At 46.2% G+C, this 17215-nt stretch overlaps 1 protein-coding gene across 6 annotated transcripts in view; it reads left to right on the top strand.

The window, feature by feature from the left end:
- The first annotated feature begins 9662 nt into the window (after positions 1-9662).
- Positions 9663-17215, top strand: part of PCDH7 (protocadherin 7) — a 422039-nt gene continuing 414486 nt past the window's right edge. For 4 of the 6 annotated variants that reach the window (XM_053577816.1, XM_053577817.1, XM_053577818.1 and 1 more), the window contains exon 1: positions 9665-13944. In XM_053577816.1, the coding sequence (XP_053433791.1) occupies positions 10777-13944 (3168 nt within the window). In that variant the 5' untranslated portion in view covers positions 9665-10776. Of the gene's footprint in view, positions 13945-17215 lie in introns of all 6 variants that reach the window. The other 2 variants (XM_053577815.1, XM_053577814.1) reach the window with 1 other exon arrangement.

Genomic DNA, 17215 nt, shown 5'->3' with positions numbered 1-17215 from the left:
ATATCCTGGCAATTAGGTCATTTTACACAGCCCTTTACAGCATTTCCTGACCAAGAGGGAATGGCTGATTCTTACCCATATGGACCACCTACTATCTCAGGGATTAACTGGGTATCCCACTATCATTCATGCTTTAAAGAATACCATAGAGCTGGGGAAAGAGAAAAGATTTCAAAGACCTCCATCTTTCCTTATCATAAAGAGGAAATATGCCCCCACACAGTATGCCACCACTGCAGCCTACAGACAACTAGCAACTGAGAAAACTACCACAGTATGGACATCTATAACTAAGACATCCATCCAGAACCTAGACCTCCATCAAAGCACCCACAAGCAAAGCCAAAGGTACTTACCCAAAATATGCTATAGACACATATTTATGAATGTGTAATGGTCTAGGCTTAGGCTATGGTTGGTGTTGGAGACTGTGGTGAATTTTCACTGGGGACTAGGTTGCTGGGAAAGCTAGTTCTCAAAGCCTTGAGGGTCATATGCAAGCCTTTCCTCTTAAAGGCCAGTAGTGGACCAAGGAGTGTTGCGAGCAGTGGTGATTGTGGGCTGAGTGGGCCTGCCTTCATGCCTCTGAGGGCTGTAGGTGGGGTTGCTCTCAGTGACAGAGGTCCTGGGCATGTGGTTCTTGGCCTCTGAGGAGTGTGAATTTTGTTTCCTTATGTCCTGTGGGCAGCCTGCCTGAAGTGCTGGACCACCTGCTCCCTAGGGTGTAGAGCACTATGTGGGTTTGGGTGCTAGAGTCTCGGCCACACTTCTATGTCCACCAGGTGCCATGATGCTGCCGCCCTCTGAGCAGATGTGGGGGATGTCAGAGGGGTACCAAGAATGTGGAAATTCAGGGATTATTATGTCCAGGAGCAAGATGTAGTGTAGTGTTGCCTCCATTCTCAAAACAGTTCGATGCTGAAGCAGCTGGGGTCCCAGGGTGTGGGTGGTTTCCAGTATGAAGTCTCTCTCTGGGATGATGGATCCACATGGATTCCAGGCAGGTCCCTGTACTAGGATCAAGACAAGTTCCTATAGCTAGGACTGCAAGTATCTCTAGTGGGAATGTGGACTGTTGGGGATCTCCCACTTACCTGTTCCCTTGTTAGGAGTCACTTCTGACTTCAAGCTTATCCCAGTGAGCTGTCTTACTTACCTTTCTATGTTGCCATTTTTAGCTTTTCCACTTCAAATGGTCTCTGTCATTTGTCTGTTTAATCCAGTGTTCTCCTTGGAAGCTCTAGTTTGATGTGCAGTTATCTACTCACGGTTTTTGTCCTTCCTTGTGGAGGAGACATATTCTGGGTGCTTCTATAACCCATTATGATGGCCTTTGCTCACAAATGAAAATTCTACTTCAACTACGTATATGCACCCTCAAACACAGGATTTCAGATAAATTTTCTACTTGTAAAATTTGCACAATGGAGTTAAAAGTCATACACACACACTCAGAAGAATAGTATGCTTTTACGTGTATCTGCTCTCATATTGAGTAATTCCTGACAAGGGAGAATTCCTATTTCAATTCGATACTGTCAGAGAGAAAAACTTTTCCTCTACTCATTTATGTTATATTCTTTGGTAGAGAGATGCAAATTAAACTGACAAAAGATAGATAGCAAAAGAGAAAAACAGATTTAATCAGGTACATATGCACGGAATTGACAAATACGACTCAAGGAGGCATTTAGAATTTGGGGCTCCTATGCCATCTTCATAGGCGTTGGAGGAGGGTAGAGGGCACTTCTGGGAAAGCAAATGACTTTTAGGAAAGATCAATAGACACCTAGGAGAATAAATGGGAGATGTGATAGTTTTATGACTGCGTCTGTTTCTCTGTCCAGCTGCTGCCTTGTGCTGACTTCTTGACGTGAGTGGTAAGGGTTGGTCTTCCTCTGCTGTGAAACTCACTGGGAAGGAATTTATAACAGTGAACTTACTAGAGCAAGCTTTGCTTTTGGAAAATATGGAGGGGTCAGAAAAAAAGTATCTGTTTATAATCAAATGTCTTCAACTCATAATAGCCCTTTATGCCACAGAGTCAAATTCTGGACCCCTTCCACATCAATAAGAGAGCATCTTCTTCAGGTAAAAATTGAGAGAGCTTTCTGCAGACTCGTTTCTGGTTCCCCACATTCAAACCTTTATTACACTTTGTCACACACATATATATCTGGGAACTTCTCACAACGGAACCTCTGACCTTGCATTTTTGTGCCACCACCCTATATGAGGTCACAGATGGGTGTTGGGAAAAACCTTAGAAGCCAGTTTACACAATGATGGCTAGCAATAACTTAACTGTGAAAGGAAGGGAGGGTAAACCCACACAAACACATCTCACACATCCAAGTCAAGCACATCCCCATTTTGTCTTTCTCTTAGCTGGATCCTTAAAATGTCTATGGTCTCTCTAACATCATTTAAACAAGAAATGTGACAAGGAAGGAATTGGAGTGGAAGGAAGAAGTATTCTTAATCTATTGTGGGTAAAATTCTTACTCCTGTAAACATCAAAAGCATATAACTTTGCACTACCATCCCAAGGCTTTGGAAGAGGCTGGCGCAAATGAAAGACCCTGAAAGTTTAAGCTTAGTTAGTATCACCGTAAGTCTGTCTTGGAGAGTAATTCTCAACCTGGGGAACAATGCCTACACAGGATAACTTCTGTTAGTTGAAGTCAATATTGGTTCATAGACCTTTGGAAAACACTGTTTTCTAGGGGAAAATAAAACAGAGAAAAGGGCACTGCCTTAGATTCAATGATACTTTTTTAAGTTCATCATGTTTTGCTCTCATTCTCTCTTCAATACTTTTAAATATATTGGTTTTATAAGAAAGATGGGAGCAATACTTCCTATTGTTAGATAAAGAGGGAAAGTTTATATCAGACATCACTGAAAAGGCAGTGTAGAGATGATTTGTTCTCTCAAAACAGGCAGACAGGATCAGGCTGTAGCTAACATCTGGAAAGAAAGACAAAGAAACACTCAGAAACACAAGGCTCTAGCAAATTTTTCAGTGCAGAATTTAGGTATTACTTCTGATAATATATACTGTTACAAGTCACTGCTGTTAAATAATGTATTAAACACAGTATTTTATATATAAGTTAGCCACATTGAAAGCTTATATTTACATCCATATAGTAGTTTTTTATCCTGTCAGTTGGAGATAGTGCTGAGAATTATGCACAGCCAAAACAGAAAAATAAAAGAAACATCGGGGAAAAAAAGAACAATGGTAAATGCAAGGAATCATTTTTTATATTTTCATTCCACTGTGAGTCAACAATACTTTATCCATAACTCTGTTCAAAGTCTGAAACTCTACAAAAGTTTCTAGGGAAAAAAATTAACTAGTTTAAAATATGTATGCCATTGTTAAAAGATCACCAGGTACAAATGTGTGTAGCTTTATGAAGAATTTGTTTTGCCAGTGGAAATGCATTTTTATCTGTGACTGAATTGCACACCTGCTGATCTATAGGGATGTGTTATTGAAATCCATATTGTCAACTTAGATGAGTTTTTTAAATTCAGCCTTACTTGGATAGTAAGTACTGAACCAGTCATTTGTACCCTATTACTACTTCTCAAAGCCAGTGTAAGTCTGAAGTTTATTGAGATCTTCAGATATTGGTTGTAAGTCAGATTAATAACCACTTACAGTTATGGAGAGTTAAACGCTGATTTCCTATCAGCCAACCTCGTTTCCCTGGGGAAGTGATATCAGGGCTGCCCAGAACTAGTCAATGGCCTCATCCGACCACAAGGGGGCAAAGAAGTATGATCCTACTTTAGCCCTAGAAACCAAAAAACAGAATTGGAGGGGAGGGAGCGGGGAGGATGGGAGGAGGGAGGGTGATTACAGGGATTACACCTGGTGCATCTTACAAGGTTACATGTGAAACTAGTAAATGTAGAATATAAATGTCTTAACGCAATAACTAAGAAAATGCCAGGAAGGCTATGTTAATCAGTGTGATGAAAATATGTCAAACTGTTTATAAAACCAGTATATGGTGCCCCATGATCGCATTAATGTACACAGCTATGATTTAATAATAAAAAAAAGAAAGGTCTCAATGACTTCAATATAAGGATCAGCATCTGTCACTGAAAAATTCATTGCTACTAAAGAACTCAGTCAAATTTATTTTATCTCTCAGTCTAGATATAGTTCACATTATGTATTTTCTAATTACAATCAATCAAATTTACTTGAATAAAGTTTTGTACCACCTGGTATCAGTAATTAATGTAGAAAGTGACAGTTGGCAGAGGCCAACATAATCAAAGGCTAATGCTTCTAAAGCTAATTCATAACTTTCAATTATTTTTGGTATATACAACATCATTTCTTTCAGTATTGTATTTGTACAAGCCATTACAACTAGATTTCCCCTTCCAAATCTTAAAATATGTTCTAGTTTAGAAGTCATTATTCATAGGAGCCTTGACACATCCTACTGCAATAGTAAAAATATGCCAAATGTCTCAAGTTCATGTTGTAAGAGGTATTGATGTGTCTAATTTTACCATTGATAGTGAAAAGAAACAGCGTTAGGTGGCCCTAAATAATAGGATATACTGCTTTTGACCTATCAAAAGGTCTTTTTCCCCAGATCACCTTAATTTTACAAAACACTGTGCTATCCCAAAGTTTAGATTTTTGCAAATGTATTAAAATTAAAGCTAAAAAAATTCACACACTAATTGTCTTGTAAATAAAAGGTAATGTAGTTATAATAACTAGATATTTTATATGCACCATAAATTGTAAATCTGTGCTATATTGTGTATGTTTGGGCACTTAAAACTTTAGTAATTGAAAAAAAAATCAACTGCCAATCTGTGCTAAGCTTAAAGTGAAAATCATTTCTATCAAGTGTTATTTTAAAGCCTAAATACTCTATTAAATTCTGAAAATCAGACAGCCCATAAGTTAATAGTTAGATAATAAAGACTTGTAATTTATTTTGAAAGGTTTCTCTTTCTTGCAAATAGGGTTTTTATACTGGTCTTGTGGAAATGTTTTCTAGTTATGCAATAGCTAGTACAAATCAATTTAGCTTGGTTTCTGTGTCCCGTTATTGATATATTGTAATATATAGTTTTGCATACTATGAATTCATGATTTAAACAGCACAACTGATTCTATTTCTTGGCTACAGTCAATTAAATAACCACTGATGCAAGCAGTTATTACCCGCTTAAAAGAAAATCTGTGGTTTCCTTATTTAAACTGCTGAGTTTTTATGTCCATCAAAAAGGCTGTTATCGCGATGAATAATTTAGCCATTTCTGTCTACTACACGTTTTAATACAAGCATGGATTGAAGGCTGTAAAGTATGCCTCAAGTTTCTCAAAGTCTCAAGGATCAGAATCATTCGTGCAATAGTTATGCATATATTTAATATTTAAAATAACACGGTTAAAGGAAAATAGTTTCAAATAATTATTTAGAAAAGGAATACAGACATATCAAATTTAGCCACAGTAGTTAGAGAAATGGTTGCTCAGGAAAGCCTAGGAAACGTGTCTACACCTACAAGAGAAGACCCTTTTTAAAAACACGAAAGGTCAACGGATTTGGAGATGTCAGAGTGTCATTCCCTCTGTTTGTCCCTTGGTGGAGTTCTTGAGTCACTTTCTCCCTTTCTGTCAACCTGCTTTGTATTTCTTTCCGGAACTGGCTATCATGTTTACTGTATTTAACCTTTCTCTCATATTATTGTGCATATAGCATCTATTATAAATAAGGAACCCCCCCCCGCGAGAGATCATATGTCTGGCACCTACTTTGTATTCTTAACTCGTAACTTTTGTTGTGGTTACCTTCTCTTCCTGTCTGTTCTAGAGGTTTAAACTACATCACAATCCTGACTGCTATTTTTCAGTTCAGTCACTGAAATTTCTTAACTGCAAAGCAGTTTTAGGCAAGCGACGTTAGTAGGTAAATTTAAAAAAAGGGAAAGAAAAAGAAAAACTACAGAATAGATAGGTTATTTGGCATAGAAAAGGAATCCTCGGTCAAGGATTAAACGCATGTTATTATAAGATGGCATTTATATTTTAATCAGTTTTATATTATATCTGGGTTTCCAATGGACATTTTATTGTTCTTTTAAAAAGTCAACAAAGGAAAAACAGAAATCTCTATCATTTCAACTTTCCTCAAACATTTTGCTTCCTACACGTGATGAAGTCCCGTCCCTCTGATCAGGGCGAGCTTTAGGACACCGATCTGATTTTCTCTCCTCTGTTCTGGCTGCCAAAGCAGCAGTGGCAGCAGCGGCGGCGGCGGCAGAAGCAGCGGGCTCTTTAATTTATTGCAGCCGGTTACACTTTCGAGCCCATTTCCTTCTGAACCCTTTCCTCTCAGGTTGAGAAGATAAATGCAGCCTTGGGTCTGAGGAGCCGGGAGGGGTTTGTGGGTGGGAGCAAAGCCGGATATCACATTCCCTCGCCGAGGTCTGGTACCCGGGGGATTAAGTCCCCCCGTTCCATTTAATGAAATTGCTGAGCACTTGTGACACTGGCTCCAAGACTGCGGAAATGGGGCGGGGGCGGGGGAAACCGCTTCTCCCCTCCATTCATCCTCCGCCCCGGCGGGGGGCGGTGATGGGGGCTGGAGTGAGAGTGTCAGCCCCAGATAGGGGGCGGAAGAGGACTGGGAGTTCCAGCGCCGCAAGGGCACCCCGAGGCTACCCCTCACCTCCCCCATACTCCACCTCGCCCATTCCGTTCCCTTCCCCAGAACCGCGCCACCCGGCAAAGCCGCCACCGATTCTTGGCTGCTCTGGCGGAAAGGTCGGAGCCTGGAACCAGTGGGGAGGGAGCGAAGCCAGGAGGCGTTGGAGCTCCCTCAGTCTGGCCACACTGATCTCCATGCAGAACACGTCGGACCCATTTCCCACGCTGGCTTGGCTCGGCCACTGAGTTGGTAGGGATGAGAGTGAGGAGGGCGGGCTGGAGACTTCCTTCAGCTCCCAAAGAGGGAAGCACTCCACTGTGAAGGACGCACTGCACCCTCAGTCATCCGGCAAGAAATGTGCAGCGCTCTAAGGAAAAGCTGCCCACTTCTTTGCTCCCCGAAAGTGCGCTCCTGGCGAGTGCGCGCCGGAGTGGCGGACGGATGCTTCAAGAGGCGGAGGGGCTAATTCAAGTTTACGGTCTGGGGAGACTAGTGAGTGCACAGCGTCTCTACCCACGCGGCTGCCTGAAGTTTGCAGAATCTTAGTAAGACCGCAAGGGAAGTGAGTGCGTTGCACCATAATTGCCGCGCGTCGGAATGCTGGGCGTAGGGGCGCTGAGTGCAGACAGCTTCCCTCCTTCGCTTGGGACGCGGGCAATGGGAGACAGGGGTGGGGAGCAGGCGTTCTGATAAACCCGAGTTCTAGCCAAATGTATGGGGGATTTGGCGTTACCGCTACTTAGCCAGCAGGGAAGGCGCTGCGGCGCCCGCCCCCGCCCCTGGCTGGAGACTGCGGCGGTGCTCACTGAGCCTGCGCGCGAGGCTTTTCTCGCTGATGCTGCAGATACTGAGCTAAAAAGCTCGGGTGACTGCCGCGGGAGGGTTAGCGGGAAGGCCGGATTCCCTGCCCTGGCCTCGGAGGAGGAGTTGCCACCTACGGAGTGATGCTGCGTTAACAGACTGGAAAATACCAGCTCCTGGCACTTACTCCACACACTTCCATCCTCCGCGCTCCCACGATTCTCCATACAGGGAGCTTGGAAATCTCTGCCGCCTCCCCCACCCTCATTCCAGCTCCCTGCGCCCGCCCAAACAACCGCGCGCTACATCTGCTCCCCGACTTTATCGGGTGTTTGTCTTGTTTATATCATTCTGCCTCCTCGCTCAGATCTGGTAAAGAAAATACCCACACTGGACCGATTTATTTTTTGCTTTTCACCTTAAATCCTCTTTTAAGGAGAGGCCCTTTAAATGCCTATAGATGAGGCAGACGAGCTGTGGACCAAGCAGTTCCCAGAAACAGTTCATTTTCTCTTTCGAGATAGTAAAAATTTCCCCCCCAAATAATTCCTGTCGACCCCAACCCCCTTAATCATGGCCGAACCCCCTAGTTTAACAGCCTCCAAGATAAATGGCAACAGTTCAGAAAACACAACCAGACTTCGTATCTAAAGAGGTGGGTTGTGATGGCTGTGATTGCAAACTGGGGAAGCCTCTTGAGGGGGGGGCACATCAGGGGAGATCAAGTGGCACAAAGTCGAAAGGAGCTAGGGACACTTCGGTACACAAAGTTGCCGTTAGAGTTTATTTCCCTTTTATCCAGATAGGTGACGCTACACTTTGCCAGTTATGAAAGGCTGCAGAAAAGCTGTTCAGAAAATAATGTCGAGGTTTCCAACGTGTGTTTATTCCCCAGGCGCACGCACACACTGTCTACCCCCTAAGCAAGCGCGAAGGCAGGAATGGGAAGCATTTAAACAAAGACAGCCATCCCCTCCCCCCCTCGGATCCCTCCGAAGTCTGCACTCCCAAAAAAGGATTCCTCTACCATTCTCTGTGGAGTTTGATGTTCTCTGTTTTCACTACTGCAGCCAGTCAGGGGATTTCAGAACACCACTGTGGCTTCCTGGGCGCACGCAGGTTTCTCAAGCCTCGGATAACCACTATGCCCTAACCAAAAATGCTAAGTCTCGAACCAGAGACACTTTCAGGGAAAGAACAACATCCGAGAGGGGAGGGAAGAGGGAGAATCGTATCCTCACACTCGCTCCAGAGCTCTCTCACACGCACTGAGTATTACAGGGGGAGGAGATTTACCAGCCCGGGGGAGGGAAAGCAATTCCCCTGGAGAAGACCGTGGGTTGCACGTGTAGGGGGAAATAGGTTTTAGCCTAAAGGGGACTAGCTGGGATGGGGCACACTCAGAGCAGCCCCCCCGGAGCTGAGGCTGCGCTTTCTGGAGCGCGGCGGCTGGCTGACGCTCTCTCCCGCCACCTTCCCCCAGGCCCTCCTAGTCCTCCTCTCTCCCAGTGTGTAGTTTCGGCCGCTAAGCTGCCGCGGCCGCCGCCGCATCAGGCACAAGCCTGAGCCCGGAGCAAGCCAGCTCCCAGAAGCAGCCACCACTTTGGGCAACTTGCGGGTTTCCGGCTCGCGGATAGCTAATGCGAGCTACCCACTTGCGGTTCAGTGCTCCCAGCCTGAGGGGCGGCGGGAGCGCCAGCACCAGACTCTCCAGACACCAAAGGGGACCAGACAACTGCGGAATTCACCCGCCGCGCCAGGGCACTTCCGAGGCCACAACCGACTGGCACTTTTTCTCCCCTTGGCAAACTAAAAATTTTTTTAAAGCTACTTGGCAGCTGTCTCTGACTCCACCTCCCCCTCCACCCCCGCCCCAAAGCCTTTGGCTTTTCTTCGGAAATCCGAACAAAATTGGGCATCTTTGTTAACTGCCGTTGGGAGAGCCTGGCCGTGCCCTTTCTCCGGGCCAACGTCGCCTGTGCAAGGAGCCTGGTTTGCTCACCTTTGAACTGCAAGGGGATCAAGTTCAGCTCGAGTTCCCTGCATTGGGACTGGGAGGCAGGAGAGAGAGCGTGCAGGAGAGCGAGTGGGAGAAGGGGAAAGGGGAAAGGAAGGGAGGGAGGAGAGAGGAGGGAGGAGAGGGGGTGGGAGGGGAGGGATCGAGAGAGCTGGGAGAGAGAGAGGCTGCAATCTCCTCCCTGAATCGCGCACAGCGCTGCAGATCCCACTGCTCCGACATGCGGGCCGAATGCAGGTGAGAAAAGGCACGGACTCTGCGGCTGGGAACCCAAACTTGGGCACCGCGCTGTGCGCACGGCTCAGCATTCGCCCCCGCCAGCGAACGGCTGCTGCGGTTTCAGGCGGAGGCTTCGTGACTAATGACCTTGCGCAGAGTTGTTAAGAGAAAAGAGAAACCCGACCTCTCCGGGTGAGAAGGGACTGACTCTGGGCGTCTCTGAAGATGGCTCGGGCTGCTCTTTGGCGCGCCGGGGGGACCCGGAATCGGGCCGCTCTGTGACGCGAGGAGTCTCCACTGCACCGTACCCGAAGAGCCCTGCCGGGGATTTTTGCATTCTCCGTGTGTTGACCGGCTCTCCCGCTGCCCGAGCGGAGTCGGAGTTGAGACCGGCTTGTTGCTGGCCCCAGAGCCTCGTGCAGGAAGCGACTCACGTTGGCTTGGGCAGCGGTAGCAGGAGCAGAGGCTGGGTCTGGAGTGAGTGGCTGGAACGTGAATTGGACTCAACTCAAGGAGCAGCAAAGACGAGCGGCGCTGACGGGGGAGGCTACAGGCTCTTCCCGCTGCTTCCCAGCCCCACCGCCCGCCTGCCGGAGCGGTTCTGGCCCCTTCCCAGAGACCAGGGACGGGAGCCCGGGATCCTCCGCCCGCTGCGGGAATGACTCTGGGTGGGGGGAGCTGCCGAGCCCGCGGCGCGCAGTGTCCCGTGAACTGTGAGTACTGCGACTGAACAGCGGCCGGCAAGCGGGCGATTAGCACCCATTGCATGAATTATGAAACAATAACTTTCGGAAGAAACAGGAGGAAAATAAAGCATCTATCGCCGGTCCCGTCTCCACACACACCCCCACCGCCAGCTCCAGCCAAGTCCACGCGCTGCTTTTGCCCCCTCCCTCCCCTGCCTCTCGCTCCTGCCTTTCCTGGAGAGGGGAGAGGACCGCGGGGAGGGCAGGCGGCCGGCCCGGGAGGAGGGGGCGCCGAGGGGGCTGTGGTTAGAAGGAACAGTAGCAGCAGCAGCAGGAGAAGACGCTGAGGATGCGGACGGCGGGGTGGGCGCGCGGCTGGTGCCTGCGCTGCTGCCTCCTCCTGCCGCTCTCGCTCAGCCTGGCGGCCGCCAAGCAGCTTCTCCGGTACCGGCTGGCCGAGGAGGGCCCCGCCGACGTCCGCATCGGCAACGTCGCGTCCGACCTGGGCATCGTGACCGGCTCGGGCGAGGTGACGTTCAGCCTGGAGTCGGGCTCCGAGTACCTGAAGATCGACAACCTCACGGGCGAGCTGAGCACCAGCGAGCGCCGCATCGACCGGGAGAAGCTGCCCCAGTGTCAGATGATCTTCGACGAGAACGAGTGTTTCCTGGACTTCGAGGTGTCGGTGATCGGGCCCTCGCAGAGCTGGGTGGACCTCTTCGAGGGTCGGGTCATCGTGCTGGACATCAACGACAACACGCCCACCTTCCCGTCGCCCGTGCTCACGCTCACGGTGGAGGAGAACCGGCCGGTGGGCACGCTGTACCTGCTGCCGACCGCCACCGACCGTGACTTCGGCCGCAACGGCATCGAGCGCTACGAGCTGCTCCAGGAGCCCGGGGGCGGCGGCGGCGGCGAGGGCCGACGCTCCGGGCCGGCCGACAGCGCCCCCTACCCCGGGGGCGGCGGGAACGGCGCGAGCGGCGGCGGCGGCGGCTCCGGAGGCTCCAAGCGGCGGCCGGACGCGCCCGAGGGCGGCGGCGGGCCCAGCCCCGGCGGCCGCAGCAGCGTGTTCGAGCTGCAGGTGGCGGACACCCCGGACGGCGAGAAGCAGCCGCAGCTGATCGTGAAGGGGGCGCTGGACCGCGAGCAGCGCGACTCCTACGAGCTGACCCTGCGGGTGCGCGACGGCGGCGACCCGCCCCGCTCCTCGCAGGCCATCCTGCGGGTGCTCATCACCGACGTGAACGACAACAGCCCCCGCTTTGAGAAGAGCGTTTACGAGGCCGACCTGGCGGAGAACAGCGCCCCGGGGACGCCCATCCTGCAACTGCGGGCCTCCGACTTGGACGTGGGGGTCAACGGGCAAATCGAGTACGTGTTCGGGGCGGCCACCGAGTCGGTGAGGCGGCTGCTGCGGCTGGACGAGACGTCCGGCTGGCTCAGCGTCCTGCACCGCATCGACCGCGAGGAGGTGAACCAGCTGCGCTTCACGGTGATGGCGCGCGACCGCGGGCAGCCCCCCAAGACCGACAAGGCCACCGTGGTGCTCAACATCAAGGACGAGAACGACAACGTGCCGTCCATTGAAATCCGCAAGATCGGACGCATCCAGCTCAAGGACGGGGTGGCGAACGTGGCCGAGGACGTCCTGGTGGACACCCCCATCGCTCTGGTGCAGGTGTCGGACCGAGACCAAGGCGAAAACGGGGTGGTCACCTGCACCGTGGTGGGCGACGTGCCTTTCCAGCTGAAGCCAGCCAGCGACACAGAGGGCGACCAGAACAAGAAGAAGTACTTTCTGCACACCTCGGCCCCCCTGGACTATGAGGCCACCCGGGAGTTCAACGTGGTCATCGTGGCTGTGGACTCGGGCAGCCCCAGCCTCTCCAGCAACAACTCCCTGGTGGTCAAGGTGGGAGACACCAACGACAACCCGCCGGTCTTCGGCCAGTCGGTGGTGGAGGTTTACTTCCCTGAGAACAACATCCCGGGAGAGAGGGTGGCCACCGTGCTGGCCACAGACGCCGACAGCGGGAAGAATGCCGAGATCACCTACTCCCTGGACTCCTCCGTGCTGGGGGTCTTTGCCATTGACCCTGATTCTGGGGACATCCTCGTCAACACGGTGCTGGACAGAGAGCAGACTGACAGGTATGAGTTTAAAGTTAATGCCAAAGACAAAGGCATCCCCGTGCTGCAGGGCAGCACCACTGTGATTGTGCAGGTGGCTGATAAGAATGACAATGACCCTAAATTTATGCAGGACGTCTTTACCTTTTATGTGAAAGAAAATTTGCAGCCCAACAGCCCAGTGGGGATGGTCACCGTGATGGATGCTGACAAAGGGCGGAATGCTGAGATGAGCCTCTTCATAGAGGAGAACAGTAATATTTTTTCTATTGAAAATGACACTGGGACCATTTACTCCACGATGTCCTTTGACCGGGAACATCAAACCACATACACTTTCAGAGTCAAGGCCGTGGATGGGGGAGATCCTCCCAGGTCAGCCACAGCCACAGTCTCTCTCTTTGTGATGGATGAAAACGACAACGCTCCCACAGTCACCCTTCCCAGAAACATTTCCTACACTTTACTGCCACCTTCAAGTAATGTCAGGACAGTGGTAGCTACTGTGTTGGCCACAGACAGTGACGATGGCATCAATGCAGACTTAAACTACAGCATTGTGGGAGGGAATCCCTTCAAATTGTTTGAGATTGATCCCACTAGTGGTGTGGTTTCCCTAGTGGGAAAACTCACCCAAAAACACTATGGCTTGCATAGGTTGGTGGTCCAAGTGAATGACAGTGGGCAGCCTTCCCAGTCCACCACCACTTTGGTGCATGTGTTTGTCAATGAAAGTGTTTCTAATGCAACTGTGATTGACTCCCAGATAGTCAGAAGTTTGCACACCCCACTCACCCAGGATATAGCTGGTGATCCAAGCTATGAAATTAGCAAACAGAGACTCAGCATTGTCATTGGGGTAGTTGCTGGCATTATGACTGTGATTCTGATCATCTTAATTGTAGTCATGGCAAGGTACTGCAGGTCCAAAAATAAAAATGGCTATGAAGCTGGCAAAAAAGATCATGAAGACTTTTTTACACCCCAACAGCATGACAAATCTAAAAAGCCTAAAAAGGACAAGAAAAACAAAAAGTCTAAGCAGCCTCTCTACAGCAGCATTGTCACTGTAGAAGCTTCTAAACCAAATGGACAGAGGTACGATAGTGTCAATGAGAAGCTGTCAGACAGCCCAAGCATGGGGCGATATCGGTCAGTTAATGGTGGGCCAGGCAGTCCTGACCTGGCCCGGCATTACAAATCCAGTTCCCCATTGCCTACTGTCCAGCTTCACCCCCAGTCACCAACTGCAGGAAAAAAACACCAGGCCGTACAAGATCTACCACCAGCCAACACATTTGTGGGAGCAGGAGACAACATTTCAATTGGCTCAGATCACTGCTCTGAGTACAGCTGTCAGACCAATAACAAGTACAGCAAACAGGTAAGATGTGTATCCCAGATGCTTTTAAATACCCCAGAGAAGGAGAGTAACTCTGAGACAGATCATCTTCTGTAAAGTTTGGTTTTCTCTTTTCAAGGTGATGGTTTAAAATTTTAATAGGAAGTTAATGTTGATTCACATGCCATTAATTTAGCAGAGGCCATCTACAAGAGGTGCATTTGGTCAGTTACACCTGATGTTCACTAAGCTATTAAAGGAAATATTCAAGGTTTTGCCCTTCCCTTTGCATTCCACAGGCCTAACTCATCCTGTGTTTTCTATTTTCAGAATAAATATATGTGTGTTCTTTGGAAGATTACTTATAACCTGACATTATTTTCTTTCGTGACAACTAAGTGCATAATTGCACCCAAAAAGGAAATGTCTAAAGTTACTGCTGGTGTCTATTTAATTTAGAAGCCATCAAAGTTTTAGCTGTATTACACATATGCAGAATTTTACAGTAAGTGGATGCTGATTCATGCAAATGTAGTACCAAGCCTGAGAAACTGAAATACTAACGTCTTGGACAAAAATGCTGGTTTAAAAATATTTACTTATATGCAAATGTCATGCAAAACTACATTTTTAATACTTTATAACAATAGATGAGCTCTTAGGCTTCTATGATAATATGAAATCAGCATTTACATGTTTCTTATTTGGTGTTAAAAGTTTACAAACAAAAATAAATTGCATGAGCTGTGTATTCTTTAAGGCAAGCAACACCAATGTTTGTGATTGATGTACTCTGTGTAATGCTATTGGGATGTGTGCATGTATTGTGATGCCCTGAGGATATAAAGGTGGTGTGAAATATCTGACACAGATGTTTCTTTGTGAAATGTGGAAAGAGTAAATATATACATGTATTTTTTTTTCCTTTTTCCTGAGAGGAACTTTGGAAAATATAAAATTCCTTTTTGAAAGTTTTGCTTGTGTGATATATAATCTTCAGGAAATTTATTTTTTTTATATACCCACCAAAGTTTGACACACAGCAAATAAAACCTTTTGGAGAGGCCTGTGTCTTAATAGGGCAGCAACATCTGCTAATAAAACATCACATTTTTATTGTTAGAACTCACCTCGAGGAATATATTTATGTCTGTCAATTAATAATATTTCCATTCACCATACTTTGTATGTGAAATATGGCATCTTAGAAGGATTGAGGCAAAGGATAAAGTTATGGTGTCATTAAAGATGCTACAGAGAAGAGATTAATTTTTATTGCTTTCATAATTATTAAAATTAGTTTCCTATAGATGTATTTTCTATATATAGTACTTTATTGTAGTTATTTGGATAAGGAGAAACAGACTTAATGGGCTTTTATATCCAACAACAAAAGCAATACAAGAAAACAGAGGTTTGTACTAAATCGCATTCACTGGCTTTTGAAAATGTTTTTTGCTGCATGAGAGCTTGAATTCCTTATTTATTTTAAGTCAATGTTTAATATAGCAGAGAGTTTTATATCTGTTCTTTTATTGCTTTACCCGGAGTTAGAAGCAGATGTATTTTTGGTGCTCTTATCAGTTTTGTAAATAAGGAAGATTTCATTTAAAATGTTAGCACTTTTGAAACATAACCTATAGGCACCCACAAATACACTGACATCTGTAGAAATTTTCCTAGAAAATGGTAACATGTACTGCAAAAGAGTATGATCTTTCTTCAGACTGCCTCTTACTTCTTGTCCTAATAGTATTTTTGTCCTGTGGCTGAATAGTATTTGCATTCTCATTTATGTAATCATAGGCTTTTGAGTGGACATATCAAGTGGCAGATTGATAGATATTTTATGCAAACACTTCATATGTTCTCTTCTGCCACTTACGTTTCATTTGGCTCATTAGATGGGGTGAGTTCTATATTCTTGAGCATTTGAACCAGCTAATATGTAGTGTCAAGACTGTTGGCATCCTGTTTAAAAGGCAAAGTGATATGCTTATAAATAAACTCATGTATAGTGTTAGTCTCTTAACTGAGCAAAGGAGTCCACACAGGAAAAAAGAAAAAGAAAAAAAAAAAAAAACCTTCAGAGCAATTGGAATGAATCACACAGTTTGTCAAAGTGACTTTAGAGAATTGTGTGTCATTAGGTATTCAAAAGATGGATAAAGTTTTAACCACAAGTAAATGGCTGACCTAAAATAAAATAAAGGCAAATGAAACAGATTCTCCTTAATGTAATTAGTAACAGTAATTGATACGCTTCATCTCCTCAATATTGCTGTCAGGGGACAAGGGATCCATTTACAAAGATACACTCTGTTCTGACATCTGACATCAACAGAATCCTTTTTGTTCTGATTTTTGTTGGTACCATGAATAGATCATTTTTATTGTTAAAGGATACTACCTTTAATTTTTCCAGAAGTGCTGAAATATATTTTCTTTGATTAAACCTGATGAGAGAGAGAGAAGAGAGGAGCACGAAGTTTTGTTATAATTTCCCTCCTTTGATAAATGAGTTTATTTCAGGAAAAACTTCAGAGTTGTGTTTTTTCAGTTCCTTATGGTACGGATGAATTAACAATCTGAGATTTCATTTGACATAAAGCCTTCATTTTTTACTTACACTTTTCCTGAATTGTATTGTTATAGTTTTTCCTTTGTGATAAAATAGAAGTGATATTTCTTAGTATTCTTATCTTCATAAGAATTATACATTTTAAAGTGTTGTTTCTAAGTCCTATTTATGTTTACATTACGATAAGTTAAACACCTTCGTAGAGTAAGTAATTGTCACTCTTTGCCCCCTCCTTCTTGGTTTGTTTTCATAGGTTTCTAGAGACATTTAAATCAATCTCCTACCATTACCCTTTGGCAGCCTTTAGATGTGTGCTTCAGTGTTGCTGGAATTATTTCTCAAATTCACACTCCAGAAAAAGTGATGATGTATCCTAGCTTTTCATAGTTTAGACCTTTGCAATTCAAACAAAAACTTTTTCTCTTAACTGAATAATCTGTTTAGTTGAACAAAATGTGGATCAATGATGGCATTATTGAGATGAAGTCTTCACTTTCCTATTTCTTCCTTTGCCTGATAAACCTAGGCTTGGTAGTTGTTAAAGTTTTGTGACCTCGTAGTACCACTGCGCTTATGATCGTGACATAAAGCCAGATGCATTCTATTTTCCTGTTTATTTTTTTAAGTCTCCAGTGTGCTGCTATGTGCTAAGTGTCTTAAATTTTTTCCTTAAAAATAATATAATTTCTCGAAAGATTAATAGAAAGTCTAAAAAAGTACAGTTACCATTTT

This window comes from Nycticebus coucang, chromosome 23, assembly GCF_027406575.1.
Source record: "Nycticebus coucang isolate mNycCou1 chromosome 23, mNycCou1.pri, whole genome shotgun sequence".
NCBI classification, from domain to species: Eukaryota; Metazoa; Chordata; class Mammalia; order Primates; family Lorisidae; genus Nycticebus; species Nycticebus coucang.
Note: the sequence above shows the minus strand (reverse complement) of the source record. Positions and strands in the feature narration are given on the sequence as shown.